The following is a 23,370-nucleotide window of genomic DNA, read 5'->3' on the forward strand; positions in this document are numbered from 1 at the left end:
GAAAATACAAGGATTTTTGTGACACGTATCGTTAAAATTAAGTTATTTGTCCGACACGTACCTACAATTACCACTCATTAAAACAAACAAAAATTAAAATTATTGGGCAGTTTGCTATGACCATTATTTTTATTTTTGTCATTAGAATGATAATGATCCGCCATCCTGGTACAAAACACCATTTTTTTGTATTATCACCTTCACTATAGGGATTAGGGGTACATACACTCGCTTAGTCTATCTTGATACATGTCTGTGGTATGGAAGATAAAAACCCATGGAGGGTTATCGCGTAAAAACCACAGGACAGTTCTCTGGCATATTATGATAATATACAGTTACATATTTTGTAAAATTAAATTGTAATACTGATATGATTTAAAAGAGCAACTATGGAGTTTCTTGCCGGTTCTTCTCCATAGATACCTACTGCTTTCCGAATCGGTGGTAAATGTAAAAAATATGTATTGACGTATTGAGTATTGACGTTTCAAAAGTGCTTCTCGAAGAAGTCTAATTGAATAAATAAATGTTTGAGTTTGAGTTTGAAGAATATTAGTACTTACTAATAATAGAATTTTGTATAGAATCCTTATGTAAAGATTTCTAACCAGCAACTTTCGGAAAGATATACGTGGCTAAATTTTGATAAGTTTTTAATTTAATGTTTTGTGAATAATCTGTCCCAATCTGCCTGTAAAACACGGCCATCAAGCTTATTATCAAATTCCCAAACTAACGAACAACAATTTTTGTAACAAAATTATTCTAACTAGGTACATAAATTATAAATGCAATATATGCATGTTTAAGTAAATGTCTCCTGTTACTTATAAATACTTAACATTTATTTTATAATCCCTTACAATACTTTAGTAAGTATATTGGGGATGTAATAACCTACATTTTGACGAGATTATTTTAAAGAATTAGGTCAATATTGTGCTTAAGAAATATAGAGAAACAATCCCATAGAATTATATAAAATAAAATTACCTCAGCATTTCTAATAGCAAACAAATTTGATGAAAAATGTTGGTAATTATTAAGACAACTTACGTGATAATTAATCACAAGGTCCGCAGTAGAAAAATTAAGGTATATCTGGAAGACTGCGTTTTCCATTACCAAGAATACAAAATACCTAACAAGTAACAATATTTTTATACAAGTAAAATGTTTAGTATTTCGCCATATGTGGAGAAGGAAGTTACACTTGAACCTTCGACTGTGATGCATGAAGATGAGAAGCAATATATAGATGTAGTTTTATCATTATCATCACTACATAGTATAAAACAAAGTCGCTTTCTCTGTCCCTATGTTATGATATGTCCCTATGTATGCTTAAATCTTTAAAACTACGCAATGGATTTTGAAGCGGTTTTTTTAATAGATAGATGATTCAAGAGGAAGGTTTTCTATACTAATATTATAGAGAGGAAAAGTTTGTAATTATGTATGTATGTTTTGTTTTCATGCCTAAACCTCTTAACCGATTTTGATAAAATTTGGCACAGACAATCTTTAGACCCTGAGAAAGAACATAGGCTACCTTTTATTGCGAAATATGTACCACGGGCGAAGCCGGGGCGGACCGCTAGTAGTATATAATTTATTATGTTTTAGACAAAGTGGGCAAAGCCGCGGGCGGAAAGCTAGTATAATATAATGCACCTAATTTATTGTATCTTAAAACTAGTAATATTATGTCGTTCAATCTGGTTCAAAAAATGCAATAATACAAAAGCAGCAGAAGCAAGAAATTAAAACAATTGACGTCATTATTTATACGTATATAACGTAATTAAATTAAAAATTCTAATTTTGTTTGAAATGAAAAAGTAGTCTATCTTTATTTAGATTAAATCAGATTGCTAATTCACTGTGCAATATATAATCGGAAAAATAGTACCGTCGTAGCATATAAATGCATAGTGAGCGCTTCTGCCGAGAATATCTTCCAGAACCACGGCAGCCTGCGCACGCCATCCTACATATACCAAGCCTTATTTGTATAAAATCCTGCTTCAACATACTGCTTTTTAAGCAAATACAATAATGAACAACGTTGAATTATATCAAAAATACAATAGATTACAAGCACACGATGCCGTGAAATTCCTTGACGAATATACGAAAAAACTTCACTGGAAAGAGGGAGCCACTGTGATGGATATCGGCTGTGGTGATGGCAAAGTCACAGCTACCGTATTGAAGAAGTACCTGCCTGCTCGCACTAAAGTAGTGGGCTCCGATATAAGTGAGAGGATGGTCAATTACGCCAATAAAACCTATGCTTCAGAAGACATTGAATTTGTCTTGCTTGATATTGAGGGTAACTTGCCCGAGCAAATGCGAGGCCAATTTCAACAAGCATTTTCCTTTTATGCTCTGCAGTGGCCTGAAAAACATGAGTAAGTCCACTTCAAATTAAAGTTCAATCCTTTATTTATTTAACTTTACAATAAATATCTGCTTTTGCATTACTAACATTCAATCTGAGGTTATATTTCATTAAAATATATATGCGCAGTTTCGAAATTTAATTGAATGCCTTAAGGACAACTCGTCAAGTTGTTGAATGTAACGTTCAACTTGACTGAACGTCATTTAGCATCGTCGTTGGTTTTGGATAAGGGGATGGGTTAGGTTAGGTTTGTTGTTTTTATTTAACTACACAGAAATAGGAGCGCCGTCATGCGGGGCTCCGTCGGTTCCCAACCGTCTTCTTGTGGACAAAGTATAAAACTGTCAAAAATGAACGCGCTATAGTCATTCAACAATATGCCGATCTAACGCTGTCTGCCCTCTTCAAAGAGCTATTTTACAATCCCCTAACTAGTTAGAATTATTAGGCCGAACCTAGTCATTCAATTGAATGTCATCATTCAATGAACGCACTAGACGATCAATCAAATAGCAGATTCAACCATATGACGGTAACATATACTTACATTTTGTTATAATCCCTACTAATATTATAAATGCGAAAGTAACTCTGTCTGTCTGTCTGTTACTCAATCACGACCAATTTGCATGAAATTTGGTATGGAGATATTTTGATACCCGAGAAAGGACATTCTCTCATTCTCAACAAGGCTACTTTTAAGTTTAAACATCGGGACATATGATAGATTTTATTTGACTGCGCGGGCGAAGCCGGGGACGGAAAGCTAGTTAAATATGAACACAGATTAATGTCATCGGAATTTAGTATCTAGGTGTGATATAAATAATTATTACCTTGTGCATTAATCCCCATATCTATTACATCATAGAAACATTGTATTATAATACAATGTATTTATAAATCATACTAAATACAGAAAAATAATAATTATCAAATAGAAATTAAAATACTTTAACACCATTTATATTCAACACCAATTACGATCTGATTAAAAAATCCTTTTAAGTAAAAATATATTATTATGCATTAAAGAAACTCATTATTAACCATTTACATATAATATATTCATATTATTATAATATTGCTACATGGGTATATAATATATATCTACTGCTACATCAGGAAAAGAACCTGACATGTCATAGAACTAACTAAACGGCGACTCGTGAAACTAGAATGGGCACAGGAATGGGCTCATTATAGGTTAAAAACCCTACTTGTACTAGCAAAGATCATGCAACACTACCAGCTTTGCGGGTGTTTATGGAACAGTGGTGACCACTTAACATTCGGTGGTCCACATGTTCCTTGTCTTGCTCTGCCATAAATAAGGAGGCGTGTTACTATAGCATTAACATAACTACGAGGCCTCTGGCATATGGGTGACGTTAAGCCACAGCGTTAAGCCCTTTTCATCAGGTGACGCGTCTGCTACGTAGCCTTTTCTTGCATAAAAAAAATAAAAAGAAGCATTGGAAATAACGTTTATTGGTTGTTTAATGATAAATTATCTATCACTGCTCCTTTTAACTATAATTTCAGTGTCGTGTATTCAAACATTTATAACATGCTAGCCGATGAAGGGGAGTGCGTGCTCATGTTCCTTGGATACTTGTCGTTCTATGACGCTTTGAGGAAATTAGCCAAGAGCAGTCGATGGAGCCCTTATATGCAAAATTTGGAAAAGTTTTTGTCTCCTTACCATAGCTGTCAGGTAAATTAATAGCCAAATTTTATAACATACTTATTATTGCACCAAAACTTTGGATGACTTGTTAATTTAAAATATCAAAGAAATATAATTCATATTATTATATTAATAAATAAATAAAAAAGCATTAATTCGTATCTTTATGTGCCTCGAAAAACGTACAATGCAATGAATTCTGGAATCGATCTCAATACAATCATACTCCAATCTATTATATATAAGTTTTGAGAAGATGACACGTACGTTTGCCGTTGATTATGTTGCTAAAATACTAATTTTACTATATCTGAAGGTTGTAGGAAATCTCTTTACTCGAGTCCATTGATTTATACATTTAAAATGATAGATATTTTTTCTATTACTCTATATTTTAGGATCCTGGGAAAGAAATAAAGCGCCTAATGTACAAAATTGGATTTACCGACGTTGAAGTAAAATACAAACCGAAAACATTTCTTTACAACAGCGCGGAGGAGAAAATGAGTAAGTGAACAAACAATTTTATTAATTTTGTTATGCAAAATAATGCAAATGTGTGAATCTGCTATTTCGGGACATTATATAATTTATTTATACATTCAACCACCCTTTTTAATTATTTTTTTGTTAATTAATTTGACTACCATAAAGTGTAGGTAGGTATTTATATGGATCTCTGTGTCTGAAATAAATTAATATTTATTATTTTATTTATTTATTTTGTTTCAGAATCATTGTCGGCAGTAAATGCAATGACTATTCCAAATGAACTATTTGATGAATATATGGAAGAAGTTATGCACGAATTGTGTCGTATCGATAGATTGAACAGAGATGTCGACCCTTCCCTGGCAATGCAAACTTTATATTATAATGTTATTTATGTCTATGCTAAAAAGTAGATACTTATTACTTCTTTGTAACTACGGAAATAAATCATGTAGTAATTAGTATTTTTTGGATTTTAATTATGATGACACACACAACAGTTGTGCAGTAAACTTTAAACACGTATGTACGTATTTAAAGTTTTAGAGATAAAAGATTTTGATCGCGTGTTTGTTGCTTAAAAATAAAGTCATAAATTAGTAAAATTACTGAATCGCTTTTTTATTCGCTAATTTTCTATTTACCTGTTATCTACAGGAAGCTATATTCCTAGGAAATATGGTAATACCACAGACTAATAATAATATACTACGTATACAAGTAATACTGTGATATTATTGCCAGAATGTTTGTAGTTCTATAGTCTCTGTATTATTTTTTACTTACACTAGATAAGTCACTAGGAGCAGTTTTAAGGAAATCAAAATAAGATTAACTTTAATAGGAAAATAAATGTTTTACACCTATGTTTCATCCTTCAATTATCACTTTGTATTAACTGTATCACAAAATTGAAGATTAAAATTAAAAAAATTGTGCTACACATATAAAATTCAAAATGATAATCGCGACTCAACTACATTTTGTTTTCTTTTAATTTTAAAGCCTTGTCAAGATATCAAGATAAAATCAATATCAAACTTTTAAATCAATAATGAACTTATTTTATTTTCAACAACACAATTATGTGCATTAATATCGGATTAATTCATAAGACCACATCAGATTTCCTATTTGTATTTATTGTCCTTGACTGAGATTGTACCATAACTTTACCTATCAATCTTTACTCATGTTATAAATATGCGAAGGATTGCTTGTTTGTCTTTCTTTCACGATGCAACGCATCAACATTCAACGCTATGGGGACTTTCAGGAGGGTAAACAACGCCGATTTTATTATATTTCTAATAATAATATAACTATTACAACTAATTTTCTCCAACCACGTAAATGCCGCTTACAATTTTTACTTTTTCAAGTTATGAATAACAATTAATTAGTAAAAGGTGAACCATGTAGTTCGGTTCATCACGGCAAAATAATTTAAAATTAAAAATAGTAAACTAGCGGAACTTTCATATCTCACGGCTTTAAAAAAATTTAAACAAAACCATCTATTTGCGTCAGTAACTAAAAAAAGAAATATATTATTGACCCCCCCCCCCTCCGCTGCGAGGGGAGCAGCGACTACGCGACTTTTTTTATATTTATTTTACTTACAATCAAAACCTACCTAGGTACTTACATTTTTCGACTCGTTATCGTTTATCTTTTGAATGGGATTAATTTATTTTTATGAAGATTATGACCAAGATATAAATAAAGAGCTTTTTCTAAAGACAGTACCTATTTGAATCCTACTACTATTATAAAGGAGAAAGTTTGTAAGTATGGATGTATGGATGTTTGTTACTCTTTCACGCAAATACTACTAAACCCAGAACCGATTACAATTAAATTTAGCACACATATAGAGGGTAACTTGGATTAACACATAGGATAGGTTTTATCCCGGAAATCCCACGGGAACGGGAACTATGCGGGTTTTTCTTTGAAAACGCGGGCGAAGCCGCGGGAGGAAATCTAGTAAACAATATAAAATAACAAAGAAACGAACGAACAAATCTTTCCTATTTATAATAATAGTGCAGATAATACACCTAATTTATTGTATCTTTAAAACCAGTAAAACATGTCGTTCAATAATGCGATGTAGTTAAATTATAAAGGTGCAAAAGCAAGGAACTAGGTAGGTATTTATAAAGATAACATAAGTACATTGAAGATACTAACTAATTATGTTTGAATTTAAAAGTTTATAATGTGTACATAATTTGTTTAATTCAGTTTGCCATTTTAATTCACAGTTTTAAAATTAATACTCGGAACATGCACGTTCGTATAAATACATAATTAGCGTTTCCGTGGAGAATATCCTCCAGAACCACGGAAGCCTGCGCACGCCTTTCTCCATAAATCAAACCTTAATAATCCTGTGTCAAAAAATTGTTAACTGTTTAAGAAAATACAATAATGAACAACGTCGAATTATATGAGAAACACAATAGCTTACAAAGGCACGATGCCATTCAATTCCTTGAAGAATACACGAAGAACCTCCACTGGAAAGAAGGAGCCACTGTGATCGATATTGGCAGTGGAGATGGCAAAGTCACAGCAACCATATTGAAAAAGTACTTGCCTCCGCGTACTAGAATAATAGGCACCGACATAAATGAAAGAATGGTCAGTTTCGCCAACCAAAACTACGCTTCAGACGACGTAGAATTTATGGTGCTTGATATTGAGGGTGAACTGCCCGAGAAAATGCGAGGCAAATTTCAACAAGCGTTTTCCTTTTATGTTCTGCACTGGCCTGAGAAACATGAGTAAGTTCCTACATTTCAAATTAAATCCACAGTTAATATTTATAAATCCTTAACTAATTAATATCTACCTACATAATGATATGTGTTGTGAAATGTGTTTAATTGTTACTTTGTGAATTAGATCAGGTGTACAGAAATTTATTTAAAACAATTTTGAGGATTCATTAGTTTCGTTGTAAACACAGTTGTAAAATATTGTAATTAAAAACTTGACAACATAAAAAATAAAAAAAAGACGGCACTCCGGGAGTGCCGGCAGAAGTGAAAACTTGATTATTAACGTTCAGCATGTTTGATATTTTGGAATGGTATATTATGTCTAAAAAAAAACAAAAAAAATCCGTCTTACGCTTTTCGATCAGGCCACGTGTCCTGACGCGAGTTTAAGATTTTATACGCAACGCCGCTAAAGAAGTTTTCACTTCAAAATGCGGGTGCGTGGAGATTCAGGTACAATTTTAGTATCAATGAGAATACGACGATATGGCTGCGTTCATTCGGAAATCGGAATGTTTGCACAGATATAAATTAATTATCTTACATATCTAATTAGCTATTATATCCTAATAAATCACATTTATTATAATTCATTGCATTCATTAATTATACTGTGTAGTAATACAGGAAAATAATAATTAACAATTCGCATTAAAATTCCTTAACACTTTTTTAATTCATTTGTACATATAACCATTATCAGCTAATAACTGCATATAATTATCATCGTCACTTGCACTGCTACGGTCGGTAAAATAGACCTTCTAAACACGAAGACGCTTAAATCAAGCAGGCATGGGATCATTATAGGCTACATTGCTTAATATGTCCATAATAATTAATGGCCTGCATAGTACCACAGTATTACAATAAAATATGGTAATACTGTGATAGTACATACAACACCATCGGTGGTGATAGTTTGTTAGCAACATTGTACCTACATACTGAAAATTCGGCAGTCAGATATACAAATAAGAATAGAATCTATACTAATATAGTAATAATAATATTATAAAGCTGAAGAGGTTGTTTGTTCAAGAACTACTTCTCCAATTTGAAAAATTCTTTCGATGTTGGATAGCCGTGGGATAGCCCATTTATCGAACAAGGCTATATTATACCTATCATCACGCTAAGACTAACAAAAGCGGTGCCACGAGGGTGAAACCGCATAGCTAGTAGCATATAATGATTATGTAAATCACTAATTTCAGTGTCGTCTATACAAATATTTATAACATGCTAGCTGATGAAGGCGAGTGCATGCTCATGTTCCTTGGGCATGTGTCGTTCTATGACGCATTGAGGAAATTCGCCAAAAACAGCCGGTGGAGCCCTTGGATGAAGGATTTAGAAAAATATTTGTCTCCTTACCATGACAGTCAGGTAAATTTATAAGCAAGTCTAAATAAATATTATTATTATTAATCTTATCACTTATGTTAATATAGTTACCTGGTTGCTCTAAACCGTTCAATGAGTTGTTTGCAGATATTGTCTGATTTATAAAATAAAATAAATTCTCTACCTTCTCTTCTTCCGCTGTATCTCTCGATAAGACATAAAAGCATTCAATTCTGGGAGCAATCTGTATAGTTATACTATTATTTATTTTCTAAGGGATGCAAAAATGACACAGTCTGTGTTTTCCACACCTATTTACCTATCTTACTTTCATTGTATAATTGTTATCCTAACTATTCCAATGGCCCGATCCTAGTTTTCATTCCACGGATGTGTTTATTAAATATCTGAATGCTGAAAAAAAGTTGGTGTTGCAGCGAGGTTTATTTAAAAATCTAAACTGAGGCAATATTTAAAAAAATAATAATTTGTATAATTATTACTCTTTGTTTTAGGATCCCGAAAAAGAAATAAAGCGCTTAATGTACAAAATTGGATTCACCCACGTTGACGTAAAATACAAACCAAAAACATTTCTTTTTGATAGCGCTGAGGAGAAATTGAGTAAGTTGACAAAGCATTTTTTATTGCAAAATAATGAAGATGTGCAGCTTCTTTGTAATGAATATATATGTATTGAAGTTTAACTTTCTTAGGCGCGTTGAGAGTATAATTTCAAGGTCGCGTCATGGCAATGCCGTCTCGTCACGGAGTAAGAGACGATTTTGGTTTGTTTGTATATTAACAAAGAAGTTTCACTTCTGACACGTGTGCTCAGCACACACGCTCTTTTTTTAATACCTAGTAATAATACCACATTGTTGTTTCAGAATCTTTATCGGCTGTAAACGCAATAAATATTCCAAAGGAACTATTCGATGAATACATGGCAGAAGCTATGCAAGAGGTGTGTCGTATTGACAGATTGAACAGAGATGTCGATCGCTCCCTGGCAATGCAAACTTTTTATTATAATTTAGTTTATATTTATGCTAAAAAGTAGATACATACTACGTTTTATTAAATTATTGTAATAAATCAAACAGTAAACAGTAATAATAGAATAAAATATATATAAATAAATCTTCTAAAAAATAAATGAAAATACTGTACACTTCATTGAAAATTATTTATTTACATCCAGGTTACGCTGACTTTTTGACAAATTGTGAATACAAGAGAAAACACAAGATATTACCTTTTTTTGACGTCACTACGGCCTTCAACAAATAATCTCCGTAAAAAAACGATGGGCCAAGAAAGTTTTTAGTTAATTCGGAAAAATTAAGGGTAATATGAAATACAGCCTGAAAATTAAAATAAAAATTTTATTATTGATGTAAAATAAATCCAGAATATAAGTACACACTTATTTATTTTATAAACGTTTGATTAAAAATGACGAAATTAAGTAATGTAACTTCTACATAATATAAGAAAATAATACTTTATAATCTTTTAACAATCTAACAAGAGTTTGGGTTAACCTTAAAAATATTTTATATTTATTGCTACGCATCGATATTCAAAATAAAAAATGAAAGCGGGCAAGCATCACTCCTCATGTAATTTTGCCTTTTTTGTTGTTTTATTAAAGTTCTCTTAAATCATCAAATAAAGTAAATTTTAATTATTTTAGTAAATAATAAATAAATATAACCTTCTCGACGACACAATTATGTGCATTCAGGTAACTTTCAATTATCTGCGCAAAGAGAAAATGTTTGCATAGATCCATCAATTTATAAGACCACATCAGGTTTGTCTTATTGTCCTTGACAGAGTATACCATTATCTTTACCTATAATGAAATAAAAAACAGTGAGTTATTAGAAAGTGCTTATTATCCTAGCACCTTTAATTCAAGATGGAGGCTAGCGCCTGGATCCGTCAAGGTCGAGAACTTGGATTTTTATTAACCTTTCATACTTAAACAATATTGTTTCAAAATATTTTCTACGCCACCTTTTGTAGAGCAGAGGCTTTTACATTTCCCCACTGACTGGACTAAACCGCACACTGCTTACAAAACAACAGACGAGTGCATTAATGATCAAACAAAAAAACTATAGACTGAAGACCATAGATATACACTGCAGAATAAGAAATATACAGGAATGTCTGAAGCGCAGTATTGTTTGAGTAAGGTTTGAGTAAAGTTAATATGTACATGAAACCATAGATGAGACAAAAAGAAAAGAAAAATAAGAACAGGGATATAACTGATAGGGACTAACGAAACATTGAAAAGATTATATGAGCAAAAAATGTATTTTTACAAAAGTATAAGAAGTATTACTTTTCCTATGACGTATGGCTCATACTAATATAATATGGGCTTAGATTAACATAAAATAAAAATTTCAGCAGACGACTATTTTGTCATTGTTTAGATATCTATACGTTAAAAATACTATAACTTTTAATATTATTTCAATCACGTGTGTCTACTGTTTATTATGATGAAGGACTAGTCAATCAGCACTAGTCAGATTTTCGTGATCAAAGAAAAAAATCACGTTTTTTAATATAAATAGGTATATATATTTCAAATCTTGCTTAAATTTCCAGGTAAGTAATAAAAGCAAAGTTCTTTAGTAAATCGGGAGTAACATTGATAATAAATAAATTTTAATAATATCAAAGAGTAACGTTAATAAGACTAGTATACATCTACTCGTCAAACAAATGTGGTTCATATATTTTGCAGTTTTGAAGTATGAAAACTACTAGATACCGCTAATAATAATTTATTCATAACAAGTATTTGCACATGTAGGTATTATCGTATTACGGTGTTTATAGTTCATTGTCAAATAGGATTCAAGACATTATATGGATTTAATTAGTGTAATTTGAGATAGTAAAGCAAATGTTTAGTATAAACTTACTTGTTCAAGCGTGGCTTGAGGTTGAGTTGTAAAATTAAAATCCACGACACCTATAAAATCCCTTTTTTGTTTAACCAGCAACAATCCTGTATCCGATGCATTTAGCATTTTTGGTCCTCTACACATTTCGTATTTTGTCCATACTGGCTCATATGGTCCCTGTAATATAAATGTGAAAGATTAATATCTATGCGTATAAAGGGAAGTTACATACAAATGATTTATTAAAGTACATAGAGCATTTTAACAGAAAGTTATTAACTTTATTTAAATTCGTAATTTTTTGTTACTATTTTCCTAACAGACAAATTAATTTTCGTAAAACAAAAAGTAAAGAAATATGCATATTGACGATTGTCAATATGCATATTTCGCATTTATAATATTAGTATGGATTCATACTAATATTATAAATGCGAAAGTAACTCTGTCTGTCTGGCTGTTACTCAATCACGCCTTAACTACTGAACCAATTTGCATGAAATTTGGTATAGAGATATTTTGATACCCGAGAAAGGACATAGGATAGGTTTTATCCCGGAAATCCCACGGGAACGGGATTTCTTTGAAAACGCGGGCGAAGCCGCGGGCGGAAAGCTAGTTTGAACTAATCGGGAAATCAAAAAGTTTAGGTAAATATTATAATAGTATTGTATAGATTATTTCCAAAATAAAAACACATAAATGGGAACTCACGAAATTATTTGGATTGTCCGATGGCAAATTTTTAAGTGTTAGAATATTACCAAATAAAATATTCAAAAAGACAAACAAGACAAACGGTGAAATCATTTTTGCTCAAAGTAACAGGAACAGCAAAGTGACCGTAAATAATAAAAATACAAATTTTTAGAATAAAATTGATATAATCTGGTTTTAATAGAGTGATGGAACAAAATGCAGTAATAGTATAAAGGATAATTATGTCATCAAATATTTATAAAGCAATTATTCTAGAATTAGACATCTGATTACAGTAAATGGTACTTTTATCACATAATATAACTACATCAATAAAATAAATCATTATCGTCGTAAAAGCAGTCGGACGAATTATTTTATTTATATTGAATTGATTTTTAGATAAGATGATTTAATTAGAGTTCCGAACCTCAAAAGGAAAAAATAGAACCCTTACCTGTGGCCTTCCTGTGGCCTTACTCAAAGTGATCCTTTGTTGTCCGTCTGTCTGTTTGTCTGTCTGTCAAACAGACAGACGGTGTAAATTTTAGCTTGTATGCTGAGTTTGCTGACCACTAACTTTTTAATATAAATTCATTTTTTTTTTCGCAAAATAAATTTTACAAATTGAAGTGAAGGTTCAATTTTAAATTTTAATATTCCATAATTAAATGGTTGAGCTATTCATAATTCTTGAAATAGTATTTAATTAAATTTACCCAGAGTTTTTTATTTTCCTCCCAGTAGATAATCAAGAAGAAATTAATTCTATACACTGGTTATATGTCCTTGTTTGTTCCAACTTCCACAAAAAGGAGGAGATTCTAAATTCGTCTGTATAAATGTGTTTTATTTTATCTATATTTTATGTTGTATTCACAGGTTGTATTATAATAATACCTGTGGTCATATCTCTATAGTTACAACATAAACAAATACGAAACTTTAAAAATAAATTAAATAACGCAAAAGGTTGGAAATTATTAATTATTAGTACTGCAGCTACCTATTACGATTGTCAAAACAAACAATGAAGCGAGGGAAAGTAAGCATTTTTCTTAATTATCTAATTATGTTCTCCTTTCCTCTAGAATAAAATTGTTTTATTTCCCAGACTAAATCTGATGTTTCGCTTACGAAAGCAAAGTCTGACATACCACAAACGGAACCAGAGTATATGCCTCCCCTGGACGTTCTCAGTATCAGAGTCCTGTGTCTTCGTGTACCAGACGATAATGCGAAGAAATTTGCAATAAAAGTCACGTTCTATGACCAGCTGTTGATTTCCTCTATTATAACATCCGTAGGACACAGGGATCAAGGTCAAGAAAAAACTATAGCGAAGGGCATAATGAACTATGACCCTTCAGATTATGAGAAAATGTGTACTTTCGCTGATAACCCGTTGATAAGTACGAAAAATTTATTTTAATTGTGAGATAAGTTTTTGAAATGAAATAACGCAGATTTCGTCTAAGATTAGAATCTTTCATTTATCTACACGTGATGTTTTCGAATTTTGATATTTTTCTTTGTTTTGTTGTTGTTTCCTGGTATAGTCAGAGGTCAGTACTTAAAGCAAACTTAAAACAACATTTGTAACTATTTTAATCTCGTTATAAATAGGTACCTACATAGTACATATTATACATATATAATTTTCTATTAATGGAAAATTATATTTTTAAGGATAACTTTTCTTTTTTTTTCTCTATAAAAAATAAAACAACTTTATGCTTAGAACATAAGCTTAACTTTAAATTTATTTTAGTCAAAATTCAGTCATTGGAAAATATAGAGTCTAATGTATTACACGAAGATACTTACACTGAAAGCGATCCAGCAATAAAGCGTGAATCGAAATCGAAACCTAAATTACAAGTTTATTGCTGTAACATTGATATAACGTCAATATTTATTGGTAAGAATACTTTAGTATTAATTATTATCAAATCTGAATTCCAATAAAATTTATGAAAATATTCCATCATGTATCACGCAGATAGAAATAAATTATGTTTACGACAAAGATTGCAACCAATGATTAAGCCAACAGCATTGGAAGCCAAAAGCTGGGACAATCTCCCATTGATTACATTAGAAGTGATAGCATATCGCAATCCAGCCAATAAGCATCATCAATCAATCCTGAAAAAGGCAAATTTTATGAAATTTACTCTTATTGGAGGATTCAATATGCGCGTTCCTTATGACGATGAATTTTTGTATACGGCTGCTACAAGAATGCCTTTATATAATGAACAGGTATTTTTTAGACTCAAATAATTCTTATATTTTTGTACATACTAGGTAAACTTTTTTTATAGCAAAACTTTAAATTACTGCACTACGTCAGACGTCTTATAGTAACTAAATAACCAAAATACATACTACATATTTGATTATTATTATCTTTCCCTCACGTCTTTTCACTACCATGCGAGAGAAACTAAAGTATGTGGTACATTCTAGAACACTGGACTGTACACGTTTAATCAAGGGTACAGGATGCCGACCAGGTTTAACATTTTAAACTTTCATGAGAATTGGGAAAGCCTTAGGCTGGGTGACGAGCGTTTTACGGAAAATAATGAAAAGTTCTGTGGAAGTCTTGAAGACTTTCAAAACGAAGACAAAATCGACTTGAATTATTACGTTCGAAATCAACCTAATTATTGTGAGTCTTTAAAACAAATTTATAAATCTCAAACTCAAAGTAAAATTTATAAATCTTATTCAAAACTGATTAAAATTTAAGATGCAACTATATGGGCATCCTTTCACAAGACTCTTTTGCTGGGAGAAACAGAGAAGTGGCTTTCAGAACATCTGCGTAGATACAAATGGCCGTTGGAAGTACATTTATATGGAGAAAATTGTGGCTACAGTTTTATGGGGTTTATCGATTTATTCAAATTACTTTATCCGGGAGGCGAGTCAAATATTTTGTACAACAAATTATTATACCTAACCTATTCTACCTCTTTTATTTTTTATTTGGAGCTAAAGACAATGAAGTTAATAAAAATGATTGTAATTTAGAGAATACTGCGCGCGTTGTGGTACCACTTCAGTGGATCAACTCTGAAATTATGCTGGAAAAGTGTGGTTGTGAGTCTCTCTTACCACCCAATGATAAAACACCTTCAGCATTTATTACCGTACAAAAAAGCAGCAAGTAAGTATGTACATACTTTTAAATATGGCCAAATTTGTATTCGTGCATAATATCATGACAAACTAATAATTTGTAAGGTACAGTTTTTACAAAAATCTCTCAGAAAATTTTGCTAACAAACTTGTTCTGAAATATCAAAATCAATATAATCACATAAATTTCTTATTATTCAGTTTTATTGATTATATCGTGAGAATTAGTAAGATATTAATTACAGGGCAACTACGGAATCACTCCCTACCAGTACAAATACGGATACATCTAAAATATTGGTGCCACATCCAACAGGCAGTGATGATAATCCTGCTTTCGTTCTTATAGAAGTCAAATTAGCCAGGCCGTTCAAGAAGCCAGCTATACCTCCTTACATTTCTCAGTGGGCAACTTTTTGGTTCATAATACAATATTGTATAAAATGCAATATTAATATGTACATAATATATCACTTAATAGTGATCAAGTTTGAAAGCTTAGGATGTTCTTAAATTCTTAGACGAGCTATTTTTGTAGTATTATATATATTAATTTTGTAGTATATATATTTTTGTTGTAGTTACGTAACTATTTAGTAACTATTTAGTAATCCTAGTAATAATATAGTAATCCTTGGGTAGTAGGGAAGAGAAAAAACATAGTAACTTTTCTCTCTACTTATAGACCTTATAGTAGAATGCAAGTGCGTCTTTCCGTACCTATGAGAGTGGCTAAAAAGCCTGTCTAAAGTAAAGGAAATAGTACTAGATGTTTTTTTATTGAATTCTCCTTTGAATTTTCTCTATTTCCATCATAAAAGACCGGAACTAAATAAAATGTTGAATGAAATGGAAACGACACCGATAAAACGGGAATGCACGGGACGTGGACAGACAGACAGAGATTGGTTGTCGACAATAAAATCAGCAAACACTGCGTTAAGAAGAATGCCTTACTATGGTAAAATATTTAATTGTTTTATCCTTTTCTTTAATATAGTCGAATTGAGAAGCTTCTCCTTTTTGTAGTCGGTTGGAAAGAACGTAATGTAATTTGATGTAACAGCAATTCTGCGGCTGTGATGTTTTGCTTTTAAGATTTCATCTTCAATTAATCATGACAGGAATTAGCTATAAATATAAATTATACATTATAAAAAAATGTTTAAAATTTAAATAGTACCTAATTTAACTTATACTTACCTTTTAAAAGGTACGACAGATATTTGCACAATTAATCGACAATTAAGTGGAACTCGAACTCGATTAGAAGTTTGGACATCCTTTTGGCAGGATGCAGCGATATACGTCAACAATAATTTTGTGATTAGCAACTTTCTTGAAACTGATGAAAAATTTAAGGCAAGTACCTACTTACCTATACAAATAAGATATACAAATTACTTACAATTTCAACTCTATTTCTAGACCATTTTTAACAGAGAAATTGAAGAATTTTGCATTCGATTTTTTTTAATTTTCTATTATGTACTTATTATGAATTATCCTGCTATTACGTATCTACGTAATAATAGGCAATTTTTTAATATTAAGTACCTACTTACAACGATCACATTCATATCCGAAACTATACATTTAAATGAAACTGGTTTGAAATAATTATGTACATAGCGTAGATAACCGATTTATTTTCATTAAAAGGAAATGACGATGATGGCACACGCTTGTCTGATGCGAATCACCAATGATTTCCTCCTCAATACTGATTACCACCAAGAATTGGATTCCACTCTCCGTGCTGCGAGACACGCTCGCCAACTGAAAGATACGTCACATGCCACTAAACTGTATTTGCAGGTTAATCTAATTCTTATAAATGTATCCTACAGAAAATTTTAAACGTATTCCACGTTAATAAAAATGAATTCTATTGTCAAAAACAATCATGTAACCAAGTCTCATGTAATGCCCACCTAATGTTATGTGATTTATCATACTAATCTTTGTAAATGGACACATAAGTAACAAACATATATAATTTCTGCAGAATTTTAAAGATTAAATATTTAGGATTTCGTGTCTTATAATAAAAATGTAAATAAAAATGGCAAATACTCAGACTGCAGTCATATTATTATAAAGTACCTATCATTTTAACAGGCGTGGTTCTTTCATTAGTCCCGTCTCCTAGAAATAAGTTTAAACGTTAAGAATATAATTAATATAAAAGCATTGTGTAGCTTAGTTCTTAATTATAAGCATTATATTAAATTTCAGACAGTAGTCAAGAATCCCCGAGATGCAGACCTTTGGCGCGAGCTGTCTACTTGCCTTCAGGAAGTTGATTTCAGTAGAGCTAACGTTTGCATTAACAAGTCTATTCTAATAAATCCCAGACATGCATTAAGGTATTCTTGTGACACTTTAAAAGCATACCCGCTGTTTTTAATTTCACAGTTAGGCATTCCATAATATATTCCATCCTTATTACTAAATACTAAGTTCTAAATGATTACAGTTTACTATCAAAAGCATGTATGGTGTTTGAACGCGATGCGGATGCTGCAGAACCTTTCTTCGTATCTATTCTTGGATTGTATCCCTTCTGGACAGTGCTGTGGGTAGCTGCTAGCGCATACTACTGGCATAGAGAAATGTTTCATATGGCTGCGGAAATCATGAAATACGCTAGAAAGTATGACGTCATTGATTTTTTTAATACTTAGGCACAGAATACATAATAGTAGCTAAACGCTACAGAACGGACACTCTCCACCTCCCGCCAAAATTAAACACTTACCTCACCCCGCACGATCAGTCTAAAAATGGTCCACATTTTTCAACAGAGACGATATTTTTATTATTTTGGATTTGTGATTATCGTTTTTCGTAGAAAATGGTTAGATATTGTGCTGTTTACGGATGTACCTATTTCATCAGAAAAGTTACGCGTTTTTTTTTTACGCTAGCAAAAATATGCCAACCATAAAGCGTTAACACACACATTTGCAGTCTCTACAGTGTGACTGTCAAAACGATAATTTTGTATGGAGTGTCCGGGGTGTGACTTAGGTACACATAATATAAGATCAAATTATTCCATGCTTTACCTAATAGCTATAATAAATAATTGTTATAGTTCTAAGACTTATTTTACATCAAAATAAATCGATAAATCGTTTGTCTAATGTTACATACTGTATAATATATTAATCAAAATCAACACAAAATATCTTACCAATAATGTTAATAATAATATACATTTAGAACAGAAGCAGAAGGCCTAGCAGAAGAGTTACGCTATCCCCGTGCGTGGGAACGAGAGCTTGGTGATTGGTGGGACCAAACACCATTGCTGCCAGGAACCAGCCGGTATTATGATGCCGCTGATTTGCTCTTACGTATTCGTGGTGTAGAGGTTAGTCTTGCAAATAATTTGAATGCCACTGTTTCACAGTAGACTTTACTGTCTTACGAGGTATCGGAAATAGATTATAGATTAGGCTATTTCTTGGACTGTTTAAACGGTTTTTTTTTGTGTGCTTAAATTTTTATGCAGTTACAAAAATAGAGACAAAGTATCTCGTACATATTCAAAGCTGTAGCACGATTTTTCTATGACATATAACCGATTGTTGTACAAGCATTGTAGTAACCTTAAGACCTCCTTACATTATGTACTTTCTTCAAACTGCTACGTGCTTATTTATGTACCTTGCAACTCGTGTGTGTGCTATTTTGATTTGAACTACGATATAACAAAATGTGAATGTAACAAAAAATAACTTTCTTAGTGACTCCAGTAATTGGTTGTAACTTGTAACTCAGAAAATTTATATTGATAGGTTGTTCAATCACGCGTTACCTTCAATTTTGCTAAATAAATGTACATAATATATGTACTATAGATTACTACTAAAATATAGATAATATTATATTTATTCAACCTTAGTTATCAACCTTATGCAAATCTGGCATTGACACTAGCTACTGCAAAAAATTAATAGAGTTTTGTAATCGTATGAATAAATTAATAATAATCGAACATAAACAGGAATTTCCTGCTTATGACAATGACCCTTTAGAGATTGAAGGTTATGGTCATGTCAGTAAATTGATCTATTTTTTCATTGCCCTCATAATTTTGTTTTATTTCGTAAATTCCTAGAAAACATAACAAGATAACCATCTCGTTTGCCTTTACCTGCATACAATTTAACTAACCTAATATATCGATATAAGTAAAACCTTCAGTTAGCAGAGGTATGCCTTGCAAGAGCACTCGCAGAGGTTGGAGAATCGCCGGTGTACTACCACTTGCTGGCGCTATGCTGCCGGTTGCGTAAAGACGTAGATAATTCGTTATGTCACATTAAATTGGCTTTGGATAAATTTGGTGAAGTAAGATTTCAATGTGTTTCTCTAGGTATTTATTTTATTGATGTATGTTTATGACTAATTAATTATGTATATCTATAGATCAGTTATTTGCGGAGTCTTCAAGGCGAGTGTTACCATAAAAAGAAAGATTTGGCTCAATCAATGTCCAGCTTTGAAAAAGCTGGCGGTTCCCTGAGCGCTTATAGGTAGGTATGTTCATAATAACAAAGCTATTAAAGACTACTATGATTGATGATGATTTTTGCAAATATCGGTTTCCTATCCGTAAAAAAGAAAAGTAATCTTCTTGTGTTACATGTAGAGCATAAGATATTTCTAATTTACAAGAAGCAAAGGCTGTGAAGGTCAAAACTCAAAAGTCGGTAAAGATTATTACGTTCGCATGCATTATCTTTTGAAGGTTACAGCCTTAACCTAAACATTAGAAATAAAATACTTCTAGCGAAAGCTTCTATTTTTTCGCTGAATTGATGAAAATAAAGTTACGAATGTCTAAAACTTTCGTAAGCTTCGAAATGTAACCTTATTTAAATAATTAAATAGTTGTTATAAATTCTTAACCCGATTGAAATTCTGGCATATTTTGATAGTATCCTCCTATCACTCCCGCGCCGCGAGACGCAGCGCGTCAGAGCAATCCTGACGGATTTAATTCGCAGACAACCCAGTGCTTACGCATGGATGGCCCTTGCAGACGATTGGATGATTGTTAGTCAACAGATTAAACTTTAACATGATACAAAATGTAATTCTCTATACACTATAATATTATAATGACGCGAACTCTATTATCTGTATAGGTAGGTACTTAATTAAGCAATAAAAGCATAGAGCAACTCGATTAATTAATATTTGAATTGCCACAAAGGACTATAAGGCAGGCATGAATCGACTGTTATTCATCGAAACCTTTAAAGAAGTAGAGTATTTTCCGTACTACTTTATTTTGCATTGGCAATTTAGAAGTGACTATAAAAATCTACTTAGAGCTCTTGCTTAGCTTTAAAAAATTTTAGACAAAAAGTTACTTATATATAAAAAAATATAGAACAAACTAAATTTTTAATGAAAATGAATTAAAACAGAAGAGTAGCGTGGGCGAAGGGGGCGATGCGGGTGCTACCGAGGAGCAGAGCACCGCGCTCGCCTGCGCCAAAGCGTGCGCAGTGCAAGCGTTGAAGCTGGACCGGCAGTCGGGTCGCGCGTGGAACATGCTGGCCAAAACTGTGAAGCCCAGCGCGCGCAGACTGCACTGCGAGAATATGGCTTCACTGGTTAGTTGCGCTTCGTGTAGGTTGAAAAATTTTACGTTGATTAAGTTGAACGTACTACCACAGATCATATCTAGGTACTAACTACTAATATTGTAACGTGAAAGTTGTATGGTGTTGTATGGATGTATGGATGTTAATTGCTCTTTCACTGGACGGATTAGGATGAAACTTTACATTACTTAGGTTGTACATCAGAATAACATATGAGCTATAGAAATAGGTACTTGATATTGCACGCAGAGGCGGCTCGCCCTAAGGAGCGCTGGTGCAGTGAACTCCCATAAATAATTATAATAAAATCATACTCCTTAATTTAATTATTAACATTAATTATTACTATTTAAAATCAATCGTAATCTTTAAAACTACTGTTAATACCCATGAATATATCCATCATTCCATCATCCCATACACCTGTATAATACCTACTGTATTATGTAACGCGCGAAGCGGAGCGCTCACGATTGCGCTCCAATGAAAAAAGATTTAGTACATTTCCTAATACGAAATACAATAGGAGTGAAAGAGAGGGTTTTACCAGAGCCCTGCGCGTGAAACAAAAGATTTTCTATGGAAAAGTAGCAAAATTCGGTGCGCCGCACCCGCAAACGTTGCCGGTTCGTTTTCACCGCCCGGCAGGACAGCGATTGCGACGTTGCCAGTTGCCACGTCTATAATATAAACAAACACTCGACTCTCGAGTCAACTTCAATGCACGCGCGCGATTCATGCAATTTTCTAATTAAAATTATATATAGTGTTGAAATAGCCTGTAGTTATCAGTATTACTTGTGAGTGTTAAAATGAACAATAATTATAATGTGGCGTTCATTAAAAAGTGTGATAAAACGTTACAAATTCGGCTTGAATGTAAAGCTAAGGGACCGCCACGGCCTGAACTTGATTTTACGCAAAAATGTACGACAAAAACGAAAACATATACGCGTATGTTTAAATCTGAACAACATGTGAAAACACCGTGGTTGTGTGGTTGTGATGAAGCAACAACAGATATTTACGAATGTCTTGTCGCTTTAAGTTATAGATATTTTTGCACACCAAAAAGAAAGACGTATGTATTTCCTTTATAAGTAATTTTTTTGATAAATGTACTGCTTTACACCATGTATTTTCAGTGTTTTATTTCAAGTGAACACCCATAAAATTTTGTCACGAGCCGCCTCTGATTGCACGGGTCTGTCTGCATGTGAAACGACGCGGCACAGCTTAAGTAATCCATACTAATATATGATATTAGCATGGACTAATAGAATCTACTAATATTATAAATGCGAAAGTAACTCTGTCTGTCTGTCTGTTACTCAATCACGCCTGAACTACTGAACCAATTTGCATGAAATTTGGTATAGTTATATTTTGATACCCGAGAAAGGACATAGGATAGGTTTTATCCCGGAAATCCTACGGGAACGGGTTTTTCTCTGAAAACGCGGGCGAAGCCGCGGGCGGAAAGCTAGTATAATATAATTATAATACATGAAGGTACCAAGGTACTTACAAGTAATATTTGTTCTTGCACAAATGTGTCAATATTTTACTTGATTTTGTTTGCATGTTATTTATTTGCGGTGTCCTTTATGTTGAGTTTATCCACTTAGAAAGAAACTACCGATATCTAAATTTTATAGGGTTTTGTAGGCTAGTTATAAGGAAAATATAACTCTCGAATTCCAGATATAATTAAGGAAAGAGATTAAAGGAAATGATAGTAATTTTCTTAATCTTAACTCATCTATCAAAAATGCCATAATTTTTTTTACTCGAAACGATAAATTTATTCTCCATCGTGTCGGTCGTAGGTAGGCAGAGGTTCTTAACGGTAGGCCAACGGTGAAAGGACACATGACGTAGAAAATCATGTTACGAATTGCGATTAGACTATTAGGAAATTTTTGTTCTTTCATAATAAAACGCATGTTACTTACCAGATGGATTAGCCCTAAAATAAATTTGTATGATTTTAGTGTGGCTACGATAAACAGCCTGGCGAAAAAATGAATTATGATACGGAGTCAAAGCAGTCATTGTGCTATCGAATTGGAAAGGCTTTGCGAGAATGCAGATGTGAAATGTGTGAACCGTTAAAAATGTAACTGTAAATATTGATTGAATTATGTATTTATAATAAAGCTTTTTTATTTTTAAAGTGTTGTATTTTATTTAATTCTGTAATTGATCTACAAACAACAATATTAAATATTTA

General features: G+C 32.3%; 3 protein-coding genes across 3 annotated transcripts; all 3 read left to right on the forward strand.

Annotated features, from left to right (window-relative positions):
• Nucleotides 1-1,978: 1,978 nt before the first annotated feature.
• LOC149909043 (juvenile hormone acid O-methyltransferase-like) lies at nucleotides 1,979-5,120 on the forward strand. The gene is made up of 4 exons (XM_090101624.1): nucleotides 1,979-2,417; nucleotides 3,956-4,127; nucleotides 4,499-4,607; nucleotides 4,833-5,120. The coding sequence occupies exons 1-4, from the start codon at nucleotides 2,062-2,064 to the stop codon at nucleotides 5,003-5,005; spliced, it is 810 nt and encodes a 269-aa protein (XP_089957750.1). The 5' UTR covers nucleotides 1,979-2,061; the 3' UTR covers nucleotides 5,006-5,120.
• Nucleotides 5,121-6,943: 1,823 nt separating this feature from the next.
• On the forward strand, nucleotides 6,944-9,826 carry LOC149909044 (juvenile hormone acid O-methyltransferase-like). The gene is made up of 4 exons (XM_090101625.1): nucleotides 6,944-7,384; nucleotides 8,599-8,770; nucleotides 9,244-9,352; nucleotides 9,619-9,826. Exons 1-4 carry the CDS (start codon nucleotides 7,029-7,031, stop codon nucleotides 9,789-9,791), a joined length of 810 nt encoding a protein of 269 aa, XP_089957751.1. The 5' UTR covers nucleotides 6,944-7,028; the 3' UTR covers nucleotides 9,792-9,826.
• Nucleotides 9,827-13,381: 3,555 nt separating this feature from the next.
• Nucleotides 13,382-23,313, forward strand: LOC149909045 (uncharacterized). The gene is made up of 19 exons (XM_090120645.1): nucleotides 13,382-13,405; nucleotides 13,475-13,772; nucleotides 14,132-14,281; nucleotides 14,363-14,625; nucleotides 14,833-15,037; nucleotides 15,119-15,292; nucleotides 15,403-15,538; nucleotides 15,756-15,914; nucleotides 16,332-16,471; nucleotides 16,724-16,872; nucleotides 17,173-17,328; nucleotides 17,749-17,879; nucleotides 17,990-18,166; nucleotides 18,739-18,889; nucleotides 19,726-19,872; nucleotides 19,951-20,057; nucleotides 20,463-20,580; nucleotides 20,958-21,146; nucleotides 23,132-23,313. Exons 1-19 carry the CDS (start codon nucleotides 13,391-13,393, stop codon nucleotides 23,258-23,260), a joined length of 2,994 nt encoding a protein of 997 aa, XP_089976771.1. The 5' UTR covers nucleotides 13,382-13,390; the 3' UTR covers nucleotides 23,261-23,313.
• The last annotated feature ends 57 nt before the right edge of the window (nucleotides 23,314-23,370 follow it).

Source organism: Colias eurytheme, chromosome 4 (assembly GCF_061535395.1).
Source record: "Colias eurytheme isolate Ceu_HAF_F1 chromosome 4, ilColEury1 Martin Lab GWU primary, whole genome shotgun sequence".
Classification (NCBI taxonomy): Eukaryota; Metazoa; Arthropoda; class Insecta; order Lepidoptera; family Pieridae; genus Colias; species Colias eurytheme.

What these genes read in the sequence shown, in the direction of transcription:
- LOC149909043 (XM_090101624.1), top strand. Translation starts at nt 2,062, where the DNA reads ATGAACAACGTTGAATTATATCAAAAATACAATAGATTACAAGCACAC. An exon ending in CAGTGGCCTGAAAAACATGA is followed by an intron (nt 2,418 to 3,955) that starts GTAAGTCCACTT and finishes CTATAATTTCAG; the next exon opens with TGTCGTGTATTCAAACATTT. An exon ending in CTCCTTACCATAGCTGTCAG is followed by an intron (nt 4,128 to 4,498) that starts GTAAATTAATAG and finishes TCTATATTTTAG; the next exon opens with GATCCTGGGAAAGAAATAAA.
- LOC149909044 (XM_090101625.1), top strand. Translation starts at nt 7,029, where the DNA reads ATGAACAACGTCGAATTATATGAGAAACACAATAGCTTACAAAGGCAC. An exon ending in CTCCTTACCATGACAGTCAG is followed by an intron (nt 8,771 to 9,243) that starts GTAAATTTATAA and finishes TCTTTGTTTTAG; the next exon opens with GATCCCGAAAAAGAAATAAA. An exon ending in TAGCGCTGAGGAGAAATTGA is followed by an intron (nt 9,353 to 9,618) that starts GTAAGTTGACAA and finishes TTGTTGTTTCAG; the next exon opens with AATCTTTATCGGCTGTAAAC.
- LOC149909045 (XM_090120645.1), top strand. An exon ending in TATAACGTCAATATTTATTG is followed by an intron (nt 14,282 to 14,362) that starts GTAAGAATACTT and finishes TGTATCACGCAG; the next exon opens with ATAGAAATAAATTATGTTTA. An exon ending in ATACCTCCTTACATTTCTCA is followed by an intron (nt 15,915 to 16,331) that starts GTGGGCAACTTT and finishes CCATCATAAAAG; the next exon opens with ACCGGAACTAAATAAAATGT.